The sequence below is a fragment of the Anguilla rostrata genome, chromosome 10, assembly GCF_018555375.3.
Source record: "Anguilla rostrata isolate EN2019 chromosome 10, ASM1855537v3, whole genome shotgun sequence".
Classification (NCBI taxonomy): Eukaryota; Metazoa; Chordata; class Actinopteri; order Anguilliformes; family Anguillidae; genus Anguilla; species Anguilla rostrata.
In genome coordinates, this window is record NC_057942.1 from 33,368,983 (window position 1) to 33,393,908 (window position 24,926).

At 42.3% G+C, this 24,926-nt stretch overlaps 1 protein-coding gene across 1 annotated transcript in view; it reads left to right on the forward strand.

The window, feature by feature from the left end:
- Positions 1-24,926, forward strand: part of adamts3 (ADAM metallopeptidase with thrombospondin type 1 motif, 3) — an 87,293-nt gene that overhangs the window by 12,961 nt on the left and 49,406 nt on the right. Inside the window, exons 4-5 of the mRNA XM_064296615.1 lie at positions 2,786-2,942; positions 21,706-21,893. Coding sequence (XP_064152685.1) covers positions 2,786-2,942; positions 21,706-21,893 — 345 coding nt within the window. The remainder of the gene's footprint in view (positions 1-2,785; positions 2,943-21,705; positions 21,894-24,926) is intronic.

Below are 24,926 nucleotides of genomic sequence, written 5' to 3' on the forward strand. Positions count from 1 at the left end.
ATCTCAAGGGCACAATAGCTCAGGAAAATCGGGAACAATGGACTAGGAAGAGGGAAACGCTAGCAGAGAGCTACGAATGGAAGCGCCACTCGAAGATCGCTCTCCGGTTGGGAAGGGCTGACCCTGGCAGATATGCGCTGGATGGAAACGCGTGCTTATGCGTGGAAGTGTATGGCTTCACGCGGCAATGAATGTAGGTCAGACGAGGCGCTGGTCTGTGTAGGCTGGAATTAATGTCCCATGTACATTAGGCTCTGACACCGGAGAGATTTAGGAGCCGAGCGGTGTCTTGCTCGCCCAGATACGGCACACCCAATTTCAGCTGCGAGTAGTTTTTCATTCAGACATAATAAAACAACACATAATCTGGTTAGTTTCTGCGCATCCTGCTTTAATTTCGCCGATATTGTTCTTGGAAGGTTTCTCGGGCATGTGTTGTGGAGATAAATCTGTGATGATTTGTGCTGCTACATCTCAAAAACTTTGCCTTGCAGAACCTTTACCAGTAGGCTTTCCAAACAAACGCAGGTGTCCTGAATATTCGTTCCGATCAGTGTTGTGAGTTTGATGTTCGGAAACGTGATTCATGTTTGGTGTCCTTCTGTCAGGGTGTTTACTTTTCAAAAGAGTAGTTTTGACTATTTTAAGATGGTATGCAGTTTTGAGGGCCGTGCTTCTTTACTGATGAAATTTATTTTCATAATTTTATCATTTTCTCTGGACCAAGATGGCTCCCTTGGCTGTTCATTAAAAATAACAATAACAATAAAAATAACAAAGGTGCAGGGATTTCTTGTACGTTCTATATTTCTGTAATTGGTGCAATAGGTGATATTTTACCATTTACAGGCACGTGGCATGTTTTTGAGGGCGCTTTACTTCTTCGTCGCGATTCTCCCCAGTCTTAGGGAATCTTGTCACAAAGCTTATCTGTGTCCTAAGATGCTTAAAATCAAGATGCTTTCTGGTTTCCCATGGCGGTTCTGTGCCTTTAGAAGGCCGTCTCAGGTTACCGCCGTGCTCTGTTAGGAAGGATAAGCTGAGGGGAGAGGAGAAAAGGCCACGAGGCCGGTGCAGTGCTGAGCGAAGCGAGGGAGTCGGGCTCTCCCTGAGCACACAGGCCGGGGCTGGGGAGGGGGGCCCGGGGTGGGGGGGGGGCGTGAGGATGAGAGCCGCGAAATGAAACCATGAGTGCAGCATTCCAGCGAGGCTGAGAACTGAGGCCGGGCACAGGGGGCCAGCGCGGGGACGCCTGACTGAGGGGCCGTTTCATAGGGCGAGCCGGCCACACGCACACGCATGTACACACACACACATGAACGCAAGCACGTACACACACACACACACGGACACTCATGTACACACACACACGAACGCAAGCACGTACACACACACACACACACAGACACTCATGTACACACACACACGAACGCAAGCACGTACACACACACATGCACACATGCACACATGCAGACACACACGCACATGAACGCAAGCACGTACACACACACACACACACACATGCACACATGCAGACACACGCACATGAACGCAAGCACGTACACACACACACACATGCAGACACACGTATGCAAGCACGTACGCACACAAACACACACACACACACACACACACACACACACCCACAAACGCATGCATGTACACACACACATGCACACATGCAGACACATACAGAAATGTTAATGTGCATACACACTGACATGCACATATGCAAAGGCATGTGTAAATTCCATGAATGCATATATACAAGCGCATTGCACACAGACATGCACACACATTCATGAACACACACATGCATACACATGTACATGTGCACCCACATACATGCACACACATGCACATACGCACACACACATGCACACACACGCATTATTTAAATATTGCATATATGCCTCAATAATTAATGGCAAAGTCTGTAATGTATTTGTGACGCCTCTAATTTGCAGCTGATCATGTGGCTAATTTTGTTTTTAATTGAAAATTTCAGCGTAATTAATGGTCTGCGATATCTGGAGGGACAGGAAATCAAATTCTTTATGCCCTGATAGTCCGGTTTTCTGAGAAAACATCACTTATTAAAATTGACTGTGCATGCACGCTATGCATGTGAGATTCATCAATTTAATGAAGGCCCAAGTGATACAATCTTCAATGTGCTTAATTAAAGCAATATTAAACTGGCACTGAGTTTGATTTTGCACGAATCTTGTAATACAGGTTTGTCTGTCTAGTCGCTTTGAAGCTTGCATCAGAGGGATGCAGTTCAACAGTTTTTGCTCTTGTTATCATTTAAAGCCCATGACTCATACCCAATGCAATTTCATTTTACTAATTAATCATTAGCAAAGTATCTTTGTTATTATTATTATTATTATTGTATATTTTGTTTTATTTGAGCTTGGGCTGTATATACTTAAAGAAAGATCCTTCCAAGTTTCCACACTTTAGCCAGCAGGAGTCTGAAGCCAAATGACTCACTATCTCTGCATTAAAATACTTCACTTTTAAGTGAAGGGTGCTTCAGAGAACAGATTTTACATCACAGAACAGCTTGCGAGAAGTCAGTATCCACGTAATAGAGCTGAGTAATATCTGTTCACATTCCTTACAGCTGAACGTGAGCCAAAGGCTGATTCAGTGGCGCGGAGAGCGCGTTTGTATTATCTCTTACGTTCAACAGGAATACCCCAGGCGACTGCTGGGCAGACGCTGAGCGGAGTTGACCCGGAGTCCCTTAATGCCTCTCCTTGTTCCGTGTAACCAGGCCGGCATGATCCGCACCGACTCGGATGAATACTTCATTGAGCCGCTGGAGAGAGGCACGCAGGAGCGGGAAGAGAAGGGGCGGGTCCACGTGGTCTACCGACGGTCGGCCGTGCTGCAGGCCTCCTCGGACACGCCCACGGACTACCAGGCCAACGGTACGTTTTTACTCCAGCCCCGTGGAGTTCCTGCGAATCGACACCACATACACAAGACACAGGAGATATACGCAAAAAGCGCCGTTTTCCCCCTGAATCATCATTTCAGAGTTTAACTTGGATGCCTGGCCACTCTCTTGGTGAGAACTCCTTCTTTTGAGTCATGTTTTACCGTCCAGTTTACCGGCAGCTGACCATCTGGTGGTGGGAGTATATCATTTAATGATAAGAAGTCCCCGCAAGAAGCCTTGGGGTCCACGGAGTGCAAGGACATTCTTTTCTCAACTCGGTTCAAATGTAATGAAAACATTGATTGTTTAGTGGACTGTTTCAGCGGTGGTTTGCTTAGCTAGGATTAGCCTTTGTTTATTCAAGTTTTCGTGCATAAATAGGAAGATGCATGTACATTGTGAAGAACAGGCTCCTAAACCATTTCACAAGTGACTGAGGAAGCCAGTTGTCTAGTTCTAGTGCTCACTCTTTGAGTGAGAAGCTGTGATTGCAACAGAAGTGCATGCTGGTTTTGCACACATTTTCCCCTGTGTACCCAGGCTGTGTTGAGGTCTGATGTGCAGATAATGGGATGTTCTGTGAGGATCAAAGGGTATTAAATTGTCACTGGCTCAAAGGTGAGGGTACTGGTGGGGAAAACAACTTGTCATTCCAAAGTGGGATGACATTTTTTTTAAAAGTTGAACAAACTTATGCATGGATCCTGGAACCAAACTGATGTAAATAGCCTGTTCTTGGACTAATGCCTGCAATTAGCAAAGATACCAAATATCTGCTTTTCCCGGAGCATAAAGTGCATAACTGTATCCAAAGCTTTTATTTGGGCTGAGGTGTCAGTGACATTAACAGTGGCTACTTTGCTGTGTTGCTGGAAAGCCTGTTGGTGCTGAGTAGTGTGTGTTTTCCAGGAAGGTGAAGTAACAGGGGAAGCCTCTCTCCAAACCTGTTATTTATCTCGGACTGAAGCAGGCACTTAACATTTCAGTCTTAGCGTTGAGTCATTGTGCAGCTAATGGCAGTCTGAGGACCCGCATTTGTTGGCCGTTTTTTGTGCTTTGGAGTGTTTTGGAGCTCGAACGCCGCTGTTTTTGGATCCAAACAGCACGCAGAAACAAACAAACAATATGCTTTGCAAGAGTACATGTTCGCTTTCAGACAAAGGCCCAAGAGAAGCCCGGCAGCTGTTTGATCATTGTTGGTGGCCCCATTCCATTATATCTGATTTGTGAGAGAACAACTTTTTTTTTTCCCCGCAAGATGTTTGCGCATGCATTTTCCGTTCGGCATCAAACAGTCTTGACGGTGGAGGACCCCTTTTTAGTGCACGTTCATTCAGAAACTTGCTTTTTTTTTTTTTGTCGAAGCAATTTTGTAATTACATTCGAACAGTGGGAAACCCAGGGTCACCAAGCATTTAACACGCTGTTCCCTTTCAACGTTTCCTCATTCACTCGCTCTAAAAGGGCCAACTGCTTGTGTGGCTGTTGCCGTTGCCATGACAATGCGGCGGAGTGTCTTTGTCCCAGGTGGGAAACTCACGGGAGTGGGGAAATGATTACCGAGTTGCTCCTGGTTGCTAGGAAATGCCGGCCCGGGAACAACAGGCAGGGGAAGGGGGCCGTTGTCCGTGTAATGGACCCCAGAGATTTCCCAGACGTCCTTCTGCTGTGTCTGACCGTACTCTTTACCGTACTGTAGGTGGCCTCTCCCACTCTCTCCTTGCTTTTGTGCGGTCAGCTAAGAGCAGGAAGGAGGGGCACGGGAACAGGCGAGAATTAAGGGGCGGCTGCACGGACATTGTTTGGCTGTTCAAATAAATTACGGACAAATACTTTCAGTGGCAGTTGTGTGTATTATCAGGCAGGCATGCTAATCCAGGTCAAGCTGGTTTTGCTGTGTTATAAATGGTGGGTGGTTTGATACTGCCCCGAATCTGAACCTTAGACAATTTAATCTCTGCAGACAGATTTTTCAAACATGTACATGTTTCATGTCCCAGAAAAGGACAATTTAGAAACAAACCATGACGTTGCACAAGCAGCTAGAGAGATTTGATATTTTGATTGGCAAGATTCTAGATTATTTCCTTATTTTTAGAAATGTTTTTCCTTACGCACACAGGGACACACACACACACAAACACACACACACTTGACCTACCTGCACCAAAATCACTATATTATATTCTCTTCTTTTTATGTGACCTTGAGAGTTAAAGAAAGGAATATCCTGAAGCTTTTTTTGAAAAAACACTGAACTCTACTTATCAATTTACACACTGAGAATGACTGGCTCCTGAGTAACTACGGTTGGAATATGTGCAATTTAGATTTTCATTGACGACACTGATGCGGTCTAGTTTTATTAGGGCCTTTGTAAAGCGACACATTTCACAAAAGGGAGCCACTTTCACATTTCTGACACAGAAGAAAATGCCTGTAATGTAATGTAATGCATGCTGGAGCCACAAAATATTTTATAAGCCCGCTCCATGGGCTGCCATTTAATGGTTGAGCGGTGAGGATTATATTGATCTTTTTTTTATTGAAAGCCAGGCTTGTTAGGTGGTGGTCAGGAAGATGTGAGAAGAATGAAGACAGAAATGCCTTAGTTCGCTGTGCCTGTGAGCTAAGGCATTCCTGTCTGTGGAATATGATGCTAGAGCAACCTGCTGAGCAGATAGCTCGGTGCTTGTCCTACTTTGACCGAAGTCTGCTTTCATTAAAGACGTTAACTTTTAGGCTTTTTTTTTCTTTTCTTCTTTTTTTTTGAAGAACATTCATATTTAAAGATCAACAGAGCCCTAGACGATGTGGGCGAATACTTCTTTTTATCAAATGGTACCCTCCATAGCTTGGTAATGGTTGCCTCAGGCAATACTAGTTTATCTACATCCTTGAGTTTTTTGTCATGCACAAGAGTAATTATCCTGTCCAAAAAATAAGGTAACACAAACACAAAGTATTTATATGTTAAAGGTGCAGGAAACTGGATCAAACTGCGGTAATATTCCCCAGGAGTGACAGTTGATTGTCTTAATATTTCTTTACATTTTTTTAACCCAGTTATAACCATTACATTGCAATAAACACTATTAGATTAGCGTGGCCTTTTCAGCAGATAAGGACAGAGTGGGCGTGTATTCTGTGCTCATTAATGGTCATACAGTATCCCTAAGATACCTCATATGTAAACCATTTTACATCGTTAGGTTAGAGCAGTTTGCCCAGTGCAGGCTTTACCATCGTATAGTTAAAGCTGCAGATCATTCGATGTGTAATAACATTGTAACACTTAGCTACTGTACACTAACATTAGACTCGACAGCAGTCTCAGACTCCGGACATTACACCGAAATAAAGAAGGGCTTTAATTACACATATCTAAGATTAAAGCTATTTAATTATGACTGCAGGCCTACTTACCAAACCATCTTGGATCTGTTCTGTGACCACCGGTGGTGTCATTAGCAGCAAATGTTGGGAGGGAGATGAAGAGAGGGAAGGCCTTGCACCAGTGCCAGCTTTTTAGTAAAGCCACAATGTGTAGATAGTTTGCAAAGTCCTAGTCACAAAAATGGGCCCTATAAATATATTGCAATATTGCTGTGCCTGTGGACCTCTGAAATGAAACCCATGTCTTGTGGGTCCCTTCATTTTTTTGGAAAAGAAAAAACATTAGTCAGTCTGCATCGAGAGAAGGCACAATGCTTTGGCATTTCCAACTTAGCTTGCCGGCACAAAAGTGGCAAGAGCATCTTTTACAAGGAGAAAAGATTTAATCGGTCATGGAGTTTTAGTGATGTACATTGTACACAGTCTACCCAGATAACCCCCCCCCCGCCCCCACTCAAAACCTGGTGTTTAGCCAAGGGAGGAAAGAAAGCCAATCTCGGCACAGGCTTTTCTACATTATTTTTCCAAGAATCATTTCAAAATATTTCAGTGTCATTTGTGATTGCAAAAAAGTATTAAAACAACACATCAGCAAAGAATTAACAGATTTCAGTTTCCTGGGCCTTTAACAAGAGGAATGCCTCTTCATCAATCAGTGGGAAATCTTTCTTTGAAGATAGTGAAAAAAGACCTTGAAGCATTAGTGGGGACTGCTCCACAAAGAGCATGTGTCAAAACAACACAACACTGATGCCTGCACAGTTAAGTTTCTTTTCTCTGTATTTCAAGTCAAGTCATTTAAATGCATTTGCATAAACCACTATTTTCATAAACATGGCATGGCATTTACAACCATAAATGATTCTTTTTTGAGCTGGGGCATGTTGGAGCAATGCATTTCTCCCCCAGTCAAAGGAGATATGTCAATAGGCTAGTGAATAGGACCTTTAGTCAAGTTTCTGGTTGAGCTAGAAGGTTTTTTAGGGCCATTCAGAGCACACGTTCTCGCTTGAATTCGACGTGACGGAAGTAGCTCAGCTCACCTCAGCCTTCAGCCAAAGGGCTGCTTTTTAATCCGCTCTTTCCTGAGGGAATGCGTGGCCTAAGACACACAGGAAGGGTCATTGACCCGAGGTTCGAAACCAGCCATTCAAATTTTTGACCGGTGGAAGTTGTTTTCTTTTCGGAACAAGGTGTCTGTAAATCGCAAACATTCGGCACATTTGGGTGCAGAGTGAAATATTCAACTGTTTCACAAAAAGTGTTGATGTGACAGTCTGAAAGTAGTTGACTTGGAATCTTGGAATTTAATTATTTTTGTCCAACTTTCCAAAATATTGGTATATATATAGATAAAGAATTGTATATATTCACATGGAATATTTGCATGAAATGGGAAGGCAATTAATTAGTACTATATACTATATTTATGTAATTAAGTGCCTTCCCATTCCATACAAACTTAATGCATTTCCTATGTATATGGTGCCTCCAGTGGTCATGACATGCATTTACATAACATAACATACACAAACACACATTGGCTTTTAAAAAAAAGATTTTAAAGTTCTAACTTATCACACCATGGTTTTGTCTCATACTTCCTTGAGCTGAATAATCATCATCTGTCTTGGTTATTCAGCACGGCACTTTCTTAAGTATTGAACTCAAGTGAAAACTAAACGCAAAGCACAGCGGCTTTTCAGAAGTATTCATGATCAAGTCAACATGATTCCTTTTAAGTGTGTTGCTGTGTAAATGTGGCAAGCAGATGATTTTTTAAAGTCTTGCACTAATTACACAATGTTGCATAATCCTTGATGTTGCCAGTGGCGGAATTTTAAAAAGTTTGAAAACTGTAGGGTTTAAAGAGTTCATTCTTTGCACCCGTCTCAGATTTTATTTCATATCTGAAAGTTTTTGGGAAAATGAATAATTCTTCCCAGTTATAAGGAAATGTTCAATGAGATGGAGATGGAGAGAGTGGATTCAGTCAAACTACTGAGTCTGTACAATCGAGTGTGCCTTGTAACATTTCCCTGTTATTACACGAGTATAAGTATAAGTTAACGCTCAGTTTCTTGAACTGAATACCAGCACTGTGGTTATAGGCCTGAAAGCCTTCAATAACTTGGATCAAATCTGAACCAATTTCAATTGTAAGATATTTAATTTATTGTTTTAACAAAAATAGCAATTGCATGCTAGCACACATAAGGCCCAGCAGAACAAGAATGTTAATATTTGTTGTGTATCCTGTGCACAGTGTATTATCTCTGGCTGTGTTACATTTTAGACTATATGGTTCTTGGGAACAAAAATGAATAGCCTTAGGAGGATATACCGGTGTCATGGGTTTGCAAAGCGTTGGTGTGCATTTACCTTTGCTGCCTTTGGTCTTTCTGGTGTCTCAAGGGTTTCCTCTGAGCAGTTTGGAGTCAAAACAAATAAATTCCGCTGAATGTGGGTCAGAGATTAGCGTAGCGTGTACAAAGGAACCTGCGGTGACCGTGGCTGATCGTAGCCACAGCTATGGCAAGGAGCAGCGGTGCGGCTTCTGAAGGTTCTTTTTGATGTCTGCTGCCAGTGTTATCAGATCGACCACGGCTGACTCCTTTAGTGCGTCTGACAGATACGGTTTTTCAGCAACCAATATGACATTTTCAGTGTCGTACACCTTCAGTAACTCAGGGAATAGAGGTTGGGATTTCATATAGCCTGCAGATTACCGGTTTCTTTATTTACCTATGTATTTTTTAAAGTATTTTTTTAAAATGTATTTTGTGTTCATTTAGCAGTATTAATTCCTCGCAAGAAAATAGAGAATTAAGCCAGGATTTTGGCCAGCTCCCTGGCTTGCCTTTGCCGTACTGCTTCTGGGCCAGGTTTCAGTGTCTAGAAAGAGCAGTTGTGCCGTCGTTATGTAATCTTCAGCGGCCCTCTGCCAGGCACGGTTATCCTTCACCGACCAGCAGCTCAACAAGCAAACAAAACTCTGACTGCAGACGAGGGCATTTCTGCATAGCTCTCCTAGCGCCGCGCAGCCACGGTTTCAACCCCGAACCCCGTCAGGGTCGGGGAAATAATACAACGTGCTGTTCATCCGGCGCAGAGCGTGGGGGCGCTGAGGGATTTAGAGATAAGGAAGTGAAATCGAGCACCGAAGGCACCAGGTTGGGCTCCCTCCTCTCAGTCTGATTGGCAGATCGTAAATTGGACACCTAATGCATTTTGCTCCGAGTTTGTAGCCGCTGCCGTTTCACAGCTAATAGAGACACGGGAACAGATAATGCTCAAAGCATTGGCAGGCCCATTAAGTGTAAATTGCACGTGGGCTGCTAGTGCCTGCTCTTCATCTCACCCTTGGGGAGGCCTGCCTCTGCTTCTGTGTCTCTGATTTGTCAAGGGAGGGAGGGAGGGAGGAGGGAGGATTTGATGGTGGTTGAGGGGAGATGGGGGTCTTTGATTGAGCTTCACCTCTGATCTATACGAGGCCTTTCAGGAGGGAAAAAAAAACAGTTACGTCATCGATGATGATTTCCCGCCTGTTTCGTCGGCACGGTGACCCGAAAGGAGGCGCGTGAGGGGTCTGTCGGCCCGCGGAGCGGAGGGAGAGAAACACCTGAGATCGTCTGGCGCAGGTGCTCCAGCGAGTCGAGAGCATGGCCGGCGTGTGCCTGAAAGGGGCCCATTTAAAAGCCTCGGCACAGAGCGACGCTTGTAGCAAGCGCCTTGATGTGCTCCGCTCTCCGAGGCCGATAGGGGAAATATGCAGATCGGGTGCCCGGAGGGGGAAGGGGGTGACGGGGGGCCTAGGGGGCCCGGGGGGCTGAATTTTCAGAGTGTGCTCCACAGAAGCTCCTGAACTCTGTAGTGGGGTGGGTGGGTGGGGGTGGTGATTTATATTTGTCACACAGCTGTGTTAGGCAGGGCAGGGGCTGCCCCGGAGGAATTTGGTGAGCTGGCGGGACCGAAAAACATTCAATCTAGAAGGGTAAAAAGTTAAAGCAGTTCCTTAAATGCATAATCTTTTGCTAGGGAATGATGCTGGAAAAAAAGAGGAAAGAGAAGGGTTGAGAAAGGGTTGGGAAAAGGTAAATGAAAAAAATAAAGAAAATGCCGCTAAAAACATTTTACACTGCAAAGAAAATCTGTCATTAATCAAAGATAAGCAGCTTACCAGTGCTTTTTCATTAACTTCAGCTGGAGTTACCAGGTTAAATCTAATAAAGCCAGCGCAAAATCTTCAATACCATCTGTACATGACAGATTAGATCCATATTTTGTCCGTATTTAGTCAATTTTTCCTGATTTAATCTAGATTTCTATCTCGGTCCTGGTTTTGCTCTCGATCTCTGTTACCTTTGTTACCTTTTGCACTGTCTTACGTGTTTTACGACCTGAACAGAGGAACCGAGTTTTGACTCTTGACTGAGTCAGAAGGGATTTGGAAAGAGCGTAATTTAGCAGGAAGGGATGAAAATAATTACCCCTCCACCCTTTGGCTGTGTTTTCTGGGTATTAAAAATGACCTTTGGTGCCTGGCATAAGGAGTACAGTAAACTAGTGTCTTGGACATTTCTGGGACATTATGATAGACCTGAATTCTGTTTGCTGCACGCATGTACGCATGTATGTCTTCTCATGTACGCTGGGTGCAGAAACACCGTAACTGGACCGGGCAGTGTTTGCTGGTGCAGGTGTACCAGGTCCACCAGAGGGTCATTGTCCAGGAGCCTCGTCTTCTCTGGAATGTGTCAGGGCTTGAATCCCTTTAGTGACAAGCCAACAACTGAGGACAATCGGCCTTTCTGGCACATTAGTGATCCACTGAGTAATGCTCCCGCGGAAGGAAGTGGGATATTGTGTGAGGCGGACCATATTGTGGGCAGCAGTGGATTCAACGGTGGCTCGGTTTGAAGTCCTCTCCTATTGTTTTGTCAAAGGGACCGGCACAAATAGTTTCCCACATTGGGTCGGAGATGCTTTGAGGTGCCCTTTTTTTTATAAGGTCAAATGAAGGGTGAATCAAAGGGAAAGGGAGCCTTTCCCAGTACACACTGTTAGCTGCTGAACAATTGCTGATGCAGTGGGGCTGAACTTTCGCTACTGGGTAATGCAGAGGACAGGAGGAGAACTATGCAAGATTTATTGAGCTGAAAGACAATACCGTGAATGCCTGTGTCAGATCTGGCCGACATTTGATAAGTGAGTCTCGCGTACACAGTCGAGCTTGATATTTGAAACCGCGCTGTGTTTACACAATTATACATTTTCAGTTCGTTTGTACTGTTTATATTTATTTAGCTCTTAGCCAATGGCACAGTATATCCTGTTACCGGCCCTTTGCCACGATTAACGCGCCCAGACTTGTATAAATCTACATTTACAGAGATCTCTCGCGGTCTGTTTACATGAACAGGGATTATTCCAAAATGAGTTCACAGGCTTTCGAAAGCACAGTTATTCAAATAAATCTATGCTTTCGAGATCACGTGTTCTTATCCTGTCTGCATAATTTACAGAAAACTTGGAAGGGAAAAAGCACTGGATGGAAATTTCGCATGGCTCAATGCTTTTAGCAAGTGGGCTTTTTGGCATTTTCCCTTCATTGGCTCCCGTACTTGTGTAAGCAAACTTAGGCATAACCCTCTGTGGTGCCAGTCTTTCTGACTGCTAATTGAATAAGGTCTTTTGATTCTGTTGTTAAAACAAATCCAGGGTCATGCTGTGAAACTGTCAGATTGTGCAGATTTGCTCATTTCTGTTATGCAACACAGTATTGTGCATATTTAACAGCAAGGTTTCTTGTGTTTGTAGGGTTCTCTGTTTTAAAGTGCGTAATGCAGAATATTTCTCTTATCAGTTTAGGGTTATTCTTTAAAAAAAAAAAAAAAAACCTCCTGGGAACTGTAAGTACACCTGCTGGCCAATTCTGCAGTAGAGGTTTACTGAATGTTTCCAATTAGACGCTCTCCCTAAACAGGTTTCAAGAGGATGATTGACTAGAAGAGGAGGGCAAAACAGTCAGGCTCTGCTTTCCATAATCCTCTCCATGACCAATTTCTGGTCCAGAATTCAGAAAATGTGTGTCTGCACAAAAAAATGTGTGAAGGCATTCTCCACATTGCCATGTCGCCCGTAATGCAGCCAATACAGATGTCACCACTGGCAAAGCTTAGTGCATTTTAGTGCATTTTGTGAAAGTCGTGCGCATAACACTTTCTGTAAGGCTGCCTGCTGGTCCAAACAAGTCTGCAATGGCTAACCCCAATGAATGAGATGACTAAGTAAACACTCAAGTTCAGAAGGGAGGTCCTTTCCTTGAGAAATCACTTCAGAGATGAGCTTGTGTACAGTTTTTGTGGAACCCATTAGAGAATTTTGTTTACCAGGCTTTTAATTTCAGTTGTTTGCCAAGTTACTGGCTGCAGATACTAACTTGGGTCGAAGGCAGGGAGATAAAATGAATGTGAAGTTAAATGTGCAAATGCTCTCATTTGATATGATTCATATCAAATACATAGCCTAATATTCCAGTTGTTGATGGATGTCTTTCATTTTCCATGACAGTATGTCTTGAATATCTGTGTTGAAGATCTATTGAGCAGCCAAATTTAATAAGCTGGGGCTTGTTTGATTGCGTGCAATGCCCTGATTTGCATTCAAGGATTGGCGTGCGTGGGCCAATGAGGTCAGAGGAAGTAATTGGCCTCTTGTTGTGGCTGGCGCTGCAGTCTTATTGCATAGAACAGGTTTCTAATGGCAAAAAAATGTCCTCATAATTTTGATTCACTGTTAAATGAAAGTGCTTGCTTTTTTTCTACAGTTTGGCAAGATAATTTTGGCAGCTTCCAGGCTTTGTTTATGAAGAAAAGTAGTAGCGCTTATGTTCAATTGTGAGTCAAGGGCAAATGTTCATTGAATCCAGGCCAAATTTGTGGATAGTGTGTATCTGTATGTTCTCTTCTTAGATAATTTCCCTTACTTATTTAATATTTAAACCAGGAGGAACAAGGTTGGCTGGGAATGTAAGGGACTCAGTTGACAGGGGGAATGCCATGTCAATCTTTCTTGACAGCCTTGGAGATACATATGATTTCAGCTGTATTCATTTTCAGTCTGGGTTTTTAAATGTTTTTTTGATAATGCTTCATGTATTGCTCTATAGCCAGACACATGGAATAGCCATCTTAGGTAGTAAAAGTTAAAACCTAATTAAAAGGCTATTAAACGGTGCATTTTTGCTGAGGATTGCTTATGCTTCTGAATTATTCATGAAATCTTAAGTAGATATTACTTGAGACATAATAAATGTCTCTTCGATGAACAATGGTACACTTGGATCAGAAGTGGTTGCAATATTAATGCTTGCCAGACAGGTGATCTCCATTCTATGTGACCTGTTAGTCCCAGTCCTCAGATTGTTGAGCATATTATAATATTTTTTCGTGAGAGTTTATTAAATGTGCTCTCTGTCTTATGCTCTCAGACCAGAAATAACAGCCAAACTCTTCGTCTGATAAAATATTTTTCCATTAAAGCTGGTTATAATTATCCTCTCTAGGATTGGTGAGATCACTAAAGTATGTGAAACAGCCTTGACATATTTTACATCCTTTTGTGTCAGAAAAGGCCAGTTTTATTTTAAAATCGCAATTTCCATGAATCATCTCATCATAATGTCATCTGGCTCCACAACAGGAAGAGCTTTATTACCCTGCCACAATACCTTTCTTCTTCTGTTCTCCCTGCACGTGGTTCCCCAGCTTCAGTTTGCTGAAGAATTTCCCAGAATTCTTGGCTCTGAGAGTGATGTCATTGCCACGGCATATTTTACTGCCAGAAACTTTCTAAACTAGAATCAAAGCCAGGAGAGAACCCTTATACATATGTGCGGCTTTGAAGTATGGCAGCTCCCATGAATCTCAAGACTGTGAATTTATCACCCTGAAGAAAGGCCCCATTAAGCTCATATTCTGTAATATTTTGGTTTTAAATTGCATAAGAATTTCTGTGCCTACTATGGTAAAATCAGGTGACTAGTTAATTTAAGCAAAATTAAGCACAGGTTTAGTAGAAATTACCCTCTGAACATTTATTTGGTGAAAAGTTGGTTAAATGCCGTCTAGGCGTGCAAGTGAAAACCTGGCTACATTTGGTTGAAAAGTGGAAGATTTCTTGCCGTCTAGAATGCAGCCACGTTATATCCGTGTAAAGCCTGAGCTATATCGGAGTTAACCTATTTCGTTTATACCAAAACTTCTCCCAACCAAGATTTCCGTCCCTCTAGACGTCTAGATTCCAGCTTTGGCTTGCTGGGTGAGAAGAGCTGCAGAGCACATTATTCGACAGCTTTGAAATCTCTCCAGTATATTTATTTTCCCCTGGAAGAAAGATCAATACTGTTTCTTGTAGTCACTGTTTGACAGATACATACACACAAAAGACAAATACCAGGTTACATTTTTCAGTTTAAGTTGTATCTCTCCACCATGCCAGTGGTGCTTATTTTGTAGTGTGTGTATAGATCCACAAAACAAATTACAGTACCAGCAGAGCCATCGGGGCCACAGTTATGCAAGCTTTGTGTATTCCTGTGTTTTTGTTTATTTCTCCGTTTGACTGTCCCTGTTATACATCGATGTAAATGTGGGTTTCAGAAATACAGTACACATTAACATAATGGGCACCCTACGCTGGCGTTTTTGAAGACCTTGCCTTCAGTTGAACAAGTTTGTTGATGTCATTTGCTAACACATTTTATCATTATTGTCAAAAACATAAGTCACCTTGAAGAAATGCTATAAATATTACTGATAATATTGCATACCTTGGTGTACGTTTACATCTCTTGTAAACATTTACTGGCCTCCAAAGGAGGCTTGTGTCAGATACACCTGGCTTATCGTAAACAAGGCCTAGCATTAGCGTTTCAGTGCATTTCCGTCGGAACGGCTACAGCTGTTTTCGTTTAGAGAGAGGGAAGGGTTGTGTAAGCGGGGGTGTAGCTTCTGCGCATCTGGGAGGTTAGGGTTCCTTCCTTGTAAGACACAAACATGCTGGGACGATGAGGTGCCTTGACGCCACCTTGACGACGTGTTGGTTCTGCTTTCGGATGGCATCGGCCGAAATGAGTAACGTTTTGAACGCTTGCGTCTTTTGTTAGTGGGCCCGTGTAAATATAAGGACAGATTTCTTCTGTGTTCACGGCTTTGTCTTTGTCCCATAAGGAGCAATGGCTTTACATCACAGTTCATGCACACCGAAGTGTTAGTTGATTGCTGCCATTTTTTTATTTGCCAAGGCCAGGAATCTATGTCAAAAGGTCTTTGCGTGGAGCATCTCTATTTACTTGCTATAGACACATTGTAGCATTACAGTTGAGTGCATGATAAAATTTTCCTGTTCATCTGGCCAAATTAAACTCATATGTTCGTCTGCTGGGATTTGCCACTCACAATACTGATATTTTTCAGAAAACTGAAGTGCAGAAGAAAATGAGATAGAAAAGATTATGTTATATATGTCGGGGGTGTTGTTAAGGAATAAAGATTGGACAGCCATTTCCAATCTTGATTATTATGTGACTGAGATGTTATTTATTTATTTATTCATTTATTTATTTACTTGTATAGAGTAGACCTCAGTAATTTGTTTTACTTCCTTTTGTAAGAACATACTATGTATTCAATGAGAACTATAGTAACCAATGGCCTTAATCATTCCACCTCATTTTCCATGGATTTATGGCAAGACTTGAATGCATTGACATCCTTCATAAATCCCGTACCCTATTTATGTCAGAAAACATAGCACTGTCATAAAGGCAATGCCCCAAAGATCAGCTTAATAGACATTACTCAATTGGTGTCATGGTGATATAGATGTTGTCATAAATTGGCTTTCCTTTGGCATTCAAAAATATGATCACCAGTAACCCGTGAGAGTCCTAACATCTCATTACAACAGTGAAAATTACGTTTTGCTTTTATAATGCCATTTTACGGTTAATGCAAATAAGGCACTCTTCAAAATCATGTAGTGTTATGGTTAGAGATTAAGTTAAATGATAAGCACCGTATGTTAGTTGGATTTTAATGGTGAATGGACTATATTTATATAGCGCTTTTACAATTGATGCCATATACACACACACACACACACACACACGGTGAAGGCTGCCATGCAAGGTACCAATCAGCTTGTTGGGAGCAATTAGGGGTTAGGTGTCTTGCTCAGGGACACTTCGACATGCCCAGGGCAGGGGATCGAACCGGCAACCCTCCGACTGCCAGACAACTGCTCTTACCTCCTGAGCTATGTCGCCTCATACAGACCAGCATGCATTTTGACCCGCAGAATTAACCAGCCTTCCTTTTAGACACAAAAGCAAAACACAGTTCTGGCGCATTATCTGCGCTTGTCAAACCCAAGAGCTCCAGATGCCGAAAAGGTTTGGAGAAATGTGATACGGTGATTGGTCGCGTGACTTCAAACGCTTCTGCCATCTATACTCCGTAACGGACCGCTAGGCATTTCTGCGCTTGTTTTTGTTACCATTTGGAGGTGTTATTGTCCCGCGAGTGTAATCACTACATGGCTGTATTGATGTGTGTGTAATGACAGACGTATCAGCCCTGTGCATTTTTGTGTGTAGGTTTCTCGGTATGTGCGGCCAAAATATGCTGGCTGAAACGGCTGCCAGTTTTATACATCTGTTCTTATTGGTGGGAGATCCAGGTTCGCCTTCTCTCGAGGGTGAATTGCGGAGTGCTTTGGCTCCAAGTATGCACTAGAGGGGCAGTAATGTGGCTGTTGATATCTTGCAGAAGAAGCAATCAGATTTCTCAGATGGAAATGTATCTCTGATGTTTGTAGCCAGATTGCATTTTATTTAAGTGGCTTTTATTTTGTGGTCTTTATTTATTTATTTTTGGTTATTTATATGTCATGGGTATCATAGCCATGACGTTTGCTTTTTCTGAAGGGCAAATTACGGTGCTTTTTCTCATGCATGCAATGAAGGGAGGATAATTAGTCAGGTAATTAGTCAGACTTCCAACATATAGCCTATACCTCCTCTAGCTTTAAGTATATGTGCATAGAAATAGCCTACCATGCACCATCGGCTCGATGTAGTAGCTAATACTGGTCATTACATCCAAGATACAATGCATGCAGGCAAGGGTAAGTTAGCGTCTTCACTGGTATGCTGTCATTCTAATTCTGTGCACATGCAGTGTACTGTCAGAGGATGTGCTATGTGCGAATTAAAATGTCTGGTTCGTAACTGGAAAAAAAAACAAAAACACACACATATATATATATATATATATATATATATATATATATATATATATATATATATTCCTGCTTTTCAATTTGTACAGTCCCTTTCTACTCACACAAGGGTTTATAGGTGGAATTTATTTCAGGGACACAGATGGCAAGGCAGAAATGTCAGATTTTTTATATGAAAATGAAATGTTGATTTTCATATTGGTAGGCTGGAAAAGGACCCTCATTAAGAGACCTTCTTTGGAAACGGCTGTCCCAGAGGCGCCAGATGCTGAGGCTTCATAGGCTGTCTGATTCCACTTCCGCCATGTTCTCCATTGCATTATACGTTTAATACATTTCATCTTGTAGTAAATGTAATGTTTTGTCAGCATTCATTTGTTTCGCCATCCATTCTTGTTGACTTACGGTACGGTGCTGACATATATACTTATCTATAGAGTGATTACCCATTACTGGCAACATTTCAGCAATAACTAAGCTCAAGGGTGCACAGCAGAAGAGACTGGAACCCGCTACTTTGCAGCCCACTGTGTAAATCTCTTATTACTACACTACCCATAAGCACCATGTTTAGCCTTGAGTTGCCACCAGGAGGAGTTCTTTTTTTAATTAAAAGCACAAAATGTCTCTGGAGAGGCGGAGAGCTGAGGCACTTGTGTATTGGAGCGCAGTGGCGCGTCACATGGCCCGGATGTAATCTGGATCTTGTGGCTAGCTGTCCTCCAGGCAATCACATAATTGGCCGTCTCACCGGTCAGGGAGGGTTACCCATGCCTCGTCGCTCATCGGAGACTCCTCGGGTCAGCCAGAAACCTGCGATCTGTCCCCGCGGCAGCTCAAACGTCGGATTGCAGAGAGAAAATGAGCGGCAGTCAGCCGTGGGGATCTCAGAGCATGGGGAGCCGAGCCTGCAGCTCACCGACATTCACTCATTCAACAGCGTTCATTCACTCACCGTCCAACATTCATTTGCTCACCTACATTTTTTCACTCGCCAATGTTCATTCGCTCACCTACATTAATTCGCTCACCGACAGTCATTCACTCAGCGACATTCATTCACTCACCGTCCAACATTCATTTGCTCACCTGCATTCTTTCACTCACTAATGTTCATTCACTCTCCGACATTCATTCACTCATTGACATTCTTGGACATAAAATGCACTGTGACCTACAATTTTTATTGGATATTCCAATTTGGGGTGACATATTAGGAAATAGTGCGCAACCATAACCTGCATGTGTATAGAGTTGTAATGCACAGGTACAGTGGTGTCAGTGCCATTCACTCTGTGTCGCTTGAGCTGTTTCTTTACTTTTTTATTACTCTGTATTCGTGATTGATGATGCTGTGGCAGACTTTTTAAACTAGCCCCTTGGCCTGATCGTTTAAAGCTGTTGAATAATCATAAGAAAAAGTGAATGCCTCACAAAAGACAACAACACTTTGGTGAGCTAATCAAACTCCTGCAATCAAAGCCAAGACCAATTTTTCCACTGCGTGCATATGAATGAACGCATAAATGAGTCTTATTTAATCAAGGTGGTTATTAAACAGGATTCACCCCCCCCCCCCCCCACAGAAAAATGACTTTTTGAACGTTGTAGAGCTGAGGCTTGGTTGTATTTACCTTTAAATCTGCATCACTCTTACCGTACACTTTTTCACATGAAGGAGAAACAGGCAACTGCGTAGTCAGCTTAAGTCTTTTACGAGGGGATTTGCACTTCTACATTGAAACATGAACTCGTCAAAGTGCGTGAGCACCCCCACGCAGTCTAATTCCCCCACAGAATTTTAGTTAGATTATTGTGTTGCTGTGGCCAGCTCTAATTTAAAAACCCAGTTGGAGAAGGGAATACCATAAAGATTTTCCCCAAACATCAATGCAATAATAATTAACCTGAGATTTTTTTATGTGCTGGTTACTAAGAGACCCATTTGTGAAAGGGCTGTCTTACACCATCTCATTAGTTTGAGAAACAATAAAGGAAAACAGCCTTGTGGGGCTTTGGTGGGTGGCAGTTCTACACTCCATAATCTTAATTATTGAGAAAACAATATCTGACAGCCCATATTAATAAAGACGTAGCTTAATTATGTTTGTCTGCTTCTGTACATAAATAATTAACCATTCCATTAAAGTCATCTTCCTTGTACAGAATATTTTGATATTTGCACGGCCTCTGTATTTGTTTGATCAATAGAAGTTAACTGGATTCATCCTTAGACTTAGAAACTTAGAAGGAGAATAGTCAGTCTAACATCTGTGGGAGCTTGTAAAATGAGTTGTAAAATTTATTGTTATTATACTGTGAGGAGTATTCTTCAGACCATCACTCAATGAATGATTAACTTAAGTCTCACCCCTCAAAGCCATTACATTGCGTATCTTGGTATATCACTAGGAGGTAATAAGGCTATCAAAGGGATCTAATTTTGAATAGCTAAGAATCCAAACCTTGGAATGGTACATAACATACTGTATAGTTACATTTACTGTGACACTGCAATCTAATTTAACAGAAGCGACTAATTTTTCAGTAATATGCATTGTGCCATCACCAGAAACAAGTAGTAAGCATTTACATTTCCTACATGAAGTACTTTGTTTTCAACAATTTTTGGAAATTCAACAGATAGCACAGTGTGCTGCTTACCAGTTATGAGATACACTGCACACAGCCCCACTGTGCATCCGGTTTACCCTTTAACCCTCCATATTTTAACCTTAATGGACTGTTTCAGCAGAGCATGAAGGAGAAAAGCCAATCTAGTGGTGCCTTCCCCCCAGTTAGAGCACAAGGAAGGAATAGTTAGCATAGGTCAACACCCAGAACACATCCACACACGCACACACACATGAACACTGTAGCACATTCTTGCGTACATGCACAGTGACATACTTGGGTACACAGATGCACATACATACTCGCGCACACCCCACACACAGTCACCATGGGCTATTGCATTATTTTGACTCATTGGACTGTGTTTTTAATGTACGTGCGGAATGCGGGGGCCTAGCCATCCGAGCGATCGAAGCTAACATGGCCGTTTAGCTTTGAGAGATTACATCACTGGTAGATTTCCACTGGAGACGAGCCTGGTGGCCCCGGCCGGCAGATGTCATTTTTAGAAGCGGGGCCGGTTCCTGCCATTGCCATGTGTGTGTTATGTTTGCACTGCCATTCCTGGGCTGAATAACCCGAGTGCGGGGGAGGGCGGGGTGGGGCTGGGGGGGAGGGGGCGGGGGGAGAGGTGGAGCTGCCTGGCCTTGAACACACTGGCAGGCTTGAGGCACTGTCTGAGGGAAGCCCTGTGTCTTTGAAGTGGGACCTCAGACACCATATTTACCTTTCGGGGAGCTGGGTCGCGCAAGAATGCCTGTGTCATGACAGGACGGAAGAGCGGAGGAATTCGTCTCACAATCCCCGTACTGTGGGTAGGAGGGAGGCCGAGGTGGCGGCCATGTTTTTGCCTGTCCTGTGTCTCTCAGAGCGGGAGCTGGATGGTTGAGAGGGGTTTGTATGCGTGTATATAACCTGAAGTATCAAAGACATAAGGGGAAAAAAACTACTCATATAGGTAGGCCTACATTGCAAAGTGTAGTGGACTACAGCGTAATGGACCAACAATGCAATTCTTTGACACAAGAAGTGGTGCAACTGACAATAATTATGTGGAGTGGAAGTCCAATGGAAAGCTTTAAATTGAGATCCCTGTAGAGTTCATTTCTGTAGTGCTCTTTAAAGTAGACGTGTTCAATCAACATCTCTACTTAACCTTTACTGAGAAATGAACATGCACATTAATTTAAATCTTTCCTGACGCAGGTTTGCAAATTCAGCTAATGACAACATTCACTTGTCAAGCTGTGTTGTGGAACATTTTAAAGTTCAAGTAAATGTCAAGGTCAAAAAAGATTGTAAGACTACCTCATCGTTAGAGACTCCAGTTATTTTTCCCTGTTGGAACCGGATGTTCGATAATGGGATGATTTGAGGTTCACTGAGCTCCGGGGGCTTGTGTGTTGCTGGCTTCGCAGATCCGGTGCTGGATGTCCCAGGAGTGCTCCATAACGTCGCCGAGCAGGTGAACAAGACGGTCCGGAAGCGGCGGCACGCCGGCGAGAACGACTACAACATCGAGGTGCTGCTGGGGGTGGACGACTCCGTGGTGCGCTTCCACGGGAAAGAGCACGTGCAGAACTACCTGCTCACCCTCATGAACATCGTGAGTACGGTTACCCGCCGGGGACCCCGACAAAGTGCTGCCCAACGGCTTAATCAGTTCCGCTATCGCGTATCCCCAATAGGAGGCAGCAGCTGAGCCAAAATCTCTTTATCCCATTTAAGGCTTTCTTAATGCGCGTCCTAGTGTCCTGTTCAAACACAGAGGCAATTAATTCAAAGTGGATTGCTAAACGCCATGTACAGTCACTCTTTCTGCCCAGAAATGCACAGAAGGTGGTTTGTAATGGACGCATTTAAATGAGATCTGTCTCATTTAAGGTTGTCAAATACACATGCTGATGTTCTGTTCACCAACAGTGGAAATTAATTAATAGTGGATTGCTGAAGGCCGCGAACATTCATGCGCAGAAGGTGGGTTATATCTGACATAAAATATTAGTAAAATATTTGCTTGCCACTGTCAACAGATTACCCTTACACAAGTTAATACGAAGCACCATTTCTTGGGTATCATATTATCTATGGACAGCGACACCATTGTTCCCAGTTGGAAGCACAGTGCAGCATCTGTCTGCAGACATTGAGTTAGGGGTTTGACTTACAAGAGAGAAGATATATAGCCTAGCCTAATCAGACTACAACACTGTATTTATCAAAAGCAGACAGCTAAAATGGGATGAAGAAGTAGGGGTATGTAGCTGTGGTTTCTGTGTGCTTGCTAATTGTGTTACATTACAAATACAAATGAACAGCAAAATGGAACACCAAAAAATTTGGTTTTACTGAAATTTTAATACATGGATGCCTCAGAAATTTCTCTATATAACAATGTGCCAATCAATAATAATACAATAACGATATATATTTAATATTGATTCAGTATTCAATAAATTCATAAATATTACTTTTGGCAGCATTCAGCTTCAAGTTCTGAAGTCCCATGGTTTTGAATTGCCCGTCAGGATGACAATTACTTGGATATTGCTCAATAAACTCAAAGCGGCGACAGTACCTTTATTGAAAAGTCAAAATTCATTATCTCTAAAATTGACACAGAGCACATTTTGGCAGGTAAGCGACAGAAATAATTTCCATCACTGGTCAGTTTCAGGAGGGAAAATTACATTTTTTGATCAATGTTTTGACACTATTTGGAGGAGATCAAAATCATACTAGGCCCAGATTTGTGTCTGTCTGTTCTCATTTTAAAATAACTGTCGTGGCTTGTTCGTTTTCGTCTCTTAAGAGTTCAGTTTTGGTGTACAAACAGGGACTGTTCTCAACTTGAAAATATTGTGTATGTGTTAACAAGAGCAGGAGACTTTCTCTCTGGATGTTGGTAAGCAGATGAAGATTTGTACAGAGCTCTTAGCTCTTAGAATTGGTTTTTCAGCTATACATGACTTCCCCCAGTAGATGTCCCTGCTGGATTTCTCTGCTTTGAAATATGAAAGCTTTATAATTTTCAACCTGCGTATGTATATATATATATATATATATATATATATATATATATATATATATATGTATATATATATTTCAGTCAGGTCAACTCATGGATTTTGTTTAAATATATTAATACATATTGTACTGAATGGATCTGCTCGAGGTTAATCTGTGCATGTACCAGAGTACACTAACCTATCAAGCAGGGATCACAATACATATACTATAATAAATAAAGAAATACTAAAACCCCAAAGCACTTGGAAGCAGATCGAAACAACAGGTGGAAGCTGGAGTGGTCGAAGGTGAGCCCAATTCTGTGAGCTGCAGCAAGAGTAGCGTGCAGAAAGTAGCACAAGCAATGGGCAGCACCTCATAGGTCAGACTGTCAGTTTAAAAAAGGCGCTCCATTAGTGATGTGTGTATGTGATAGGCTGAGTATGAGAACATGTAGTGACGTGTGTATGTGATTGGTTGAGTATGAGAACATGGCTGACCAATGGTCGGCTGCAGCAAGAGTTTCCTGACTGAACTTGCTCTGCGCATGTCATGAGTGTCGCTGATATATGCAGCGGGCTCCACAATATTTGGGACAAAAAGGGACTTTTTTTTTCTTGATTTGGGTTTGTACTCCACAATTTTAGATTTGTATTCAGACAGTTCACATTTGGTTAAAGTGCAGATTCTCAGCTTTTATTAAAGCACATTTTTATACATTTTAGTTTTATCTTCTTTTTCTACATATTTCTATATATGTGTCCCAAACGTTATGGAGCTCACTGTATATCTATATATTAGCAGCAGTATTATGGATGAGCTGCACTGGTCGGAGGATGGAGGCAGGGAGGCCAGCAAGGAGGGAGTTGCAGTAGTCCAGATGGGAGATGATCGGTCCATATTATACGAGCAGGTGTGTCTAAACAAGCTGCTGCCCCTGTAAAACCTGCTCACTATTTTTAACCCCAGCAGCCCAAAGAAACATAATTTTCAGTGTGAAACATTGAATTTTCAGTAGTTAAATATGCGGAAGTAGCAATCGGCATTTATGTGCCAGTGAACAATCTCACCATCTGCCTGAGTACACTTTCCATTGTCCCCCACAACAAATTACCAGCTGAGACCCCCCACCCCCACCATTCACAAATCACTGTTTGTACAGTACAATGATATCATTTGGCAGTTTACTAATACATTTTATAATAATGTTCCCTGAGTGATTATTTTCTGGTGATTTTGCATTTCAAAAGTTTTATTTTAAATCTGACTAAGTCCCACACTATAAACAATGATGTTAAACATTAATGCCAATAGGAGAGAGCCATTGTGAAAGGCTTTTTATGTAAATATATTTAAACAATTAACCAAAAAACTAAAGATCTCACAAGTCCATTTTGAAGAAAGAAGAGGTTTTCTAGCCCTTTAGCCCTTTTAGATGCTGATGGATTTCCTCTTGCATTTATATGAGCTGCAGTCCGTCTACAGTAGATGACACTCCTTTAAAGAAATGTAAATCTTAACTCTTATGAACTACGAAACACTTTGCTAACATAATTTCACGGATATTGATCTCTTTAGGCATTTTGACAGTTTGATATTTTGTTACATATTATGTATTTAGCAGACCCTG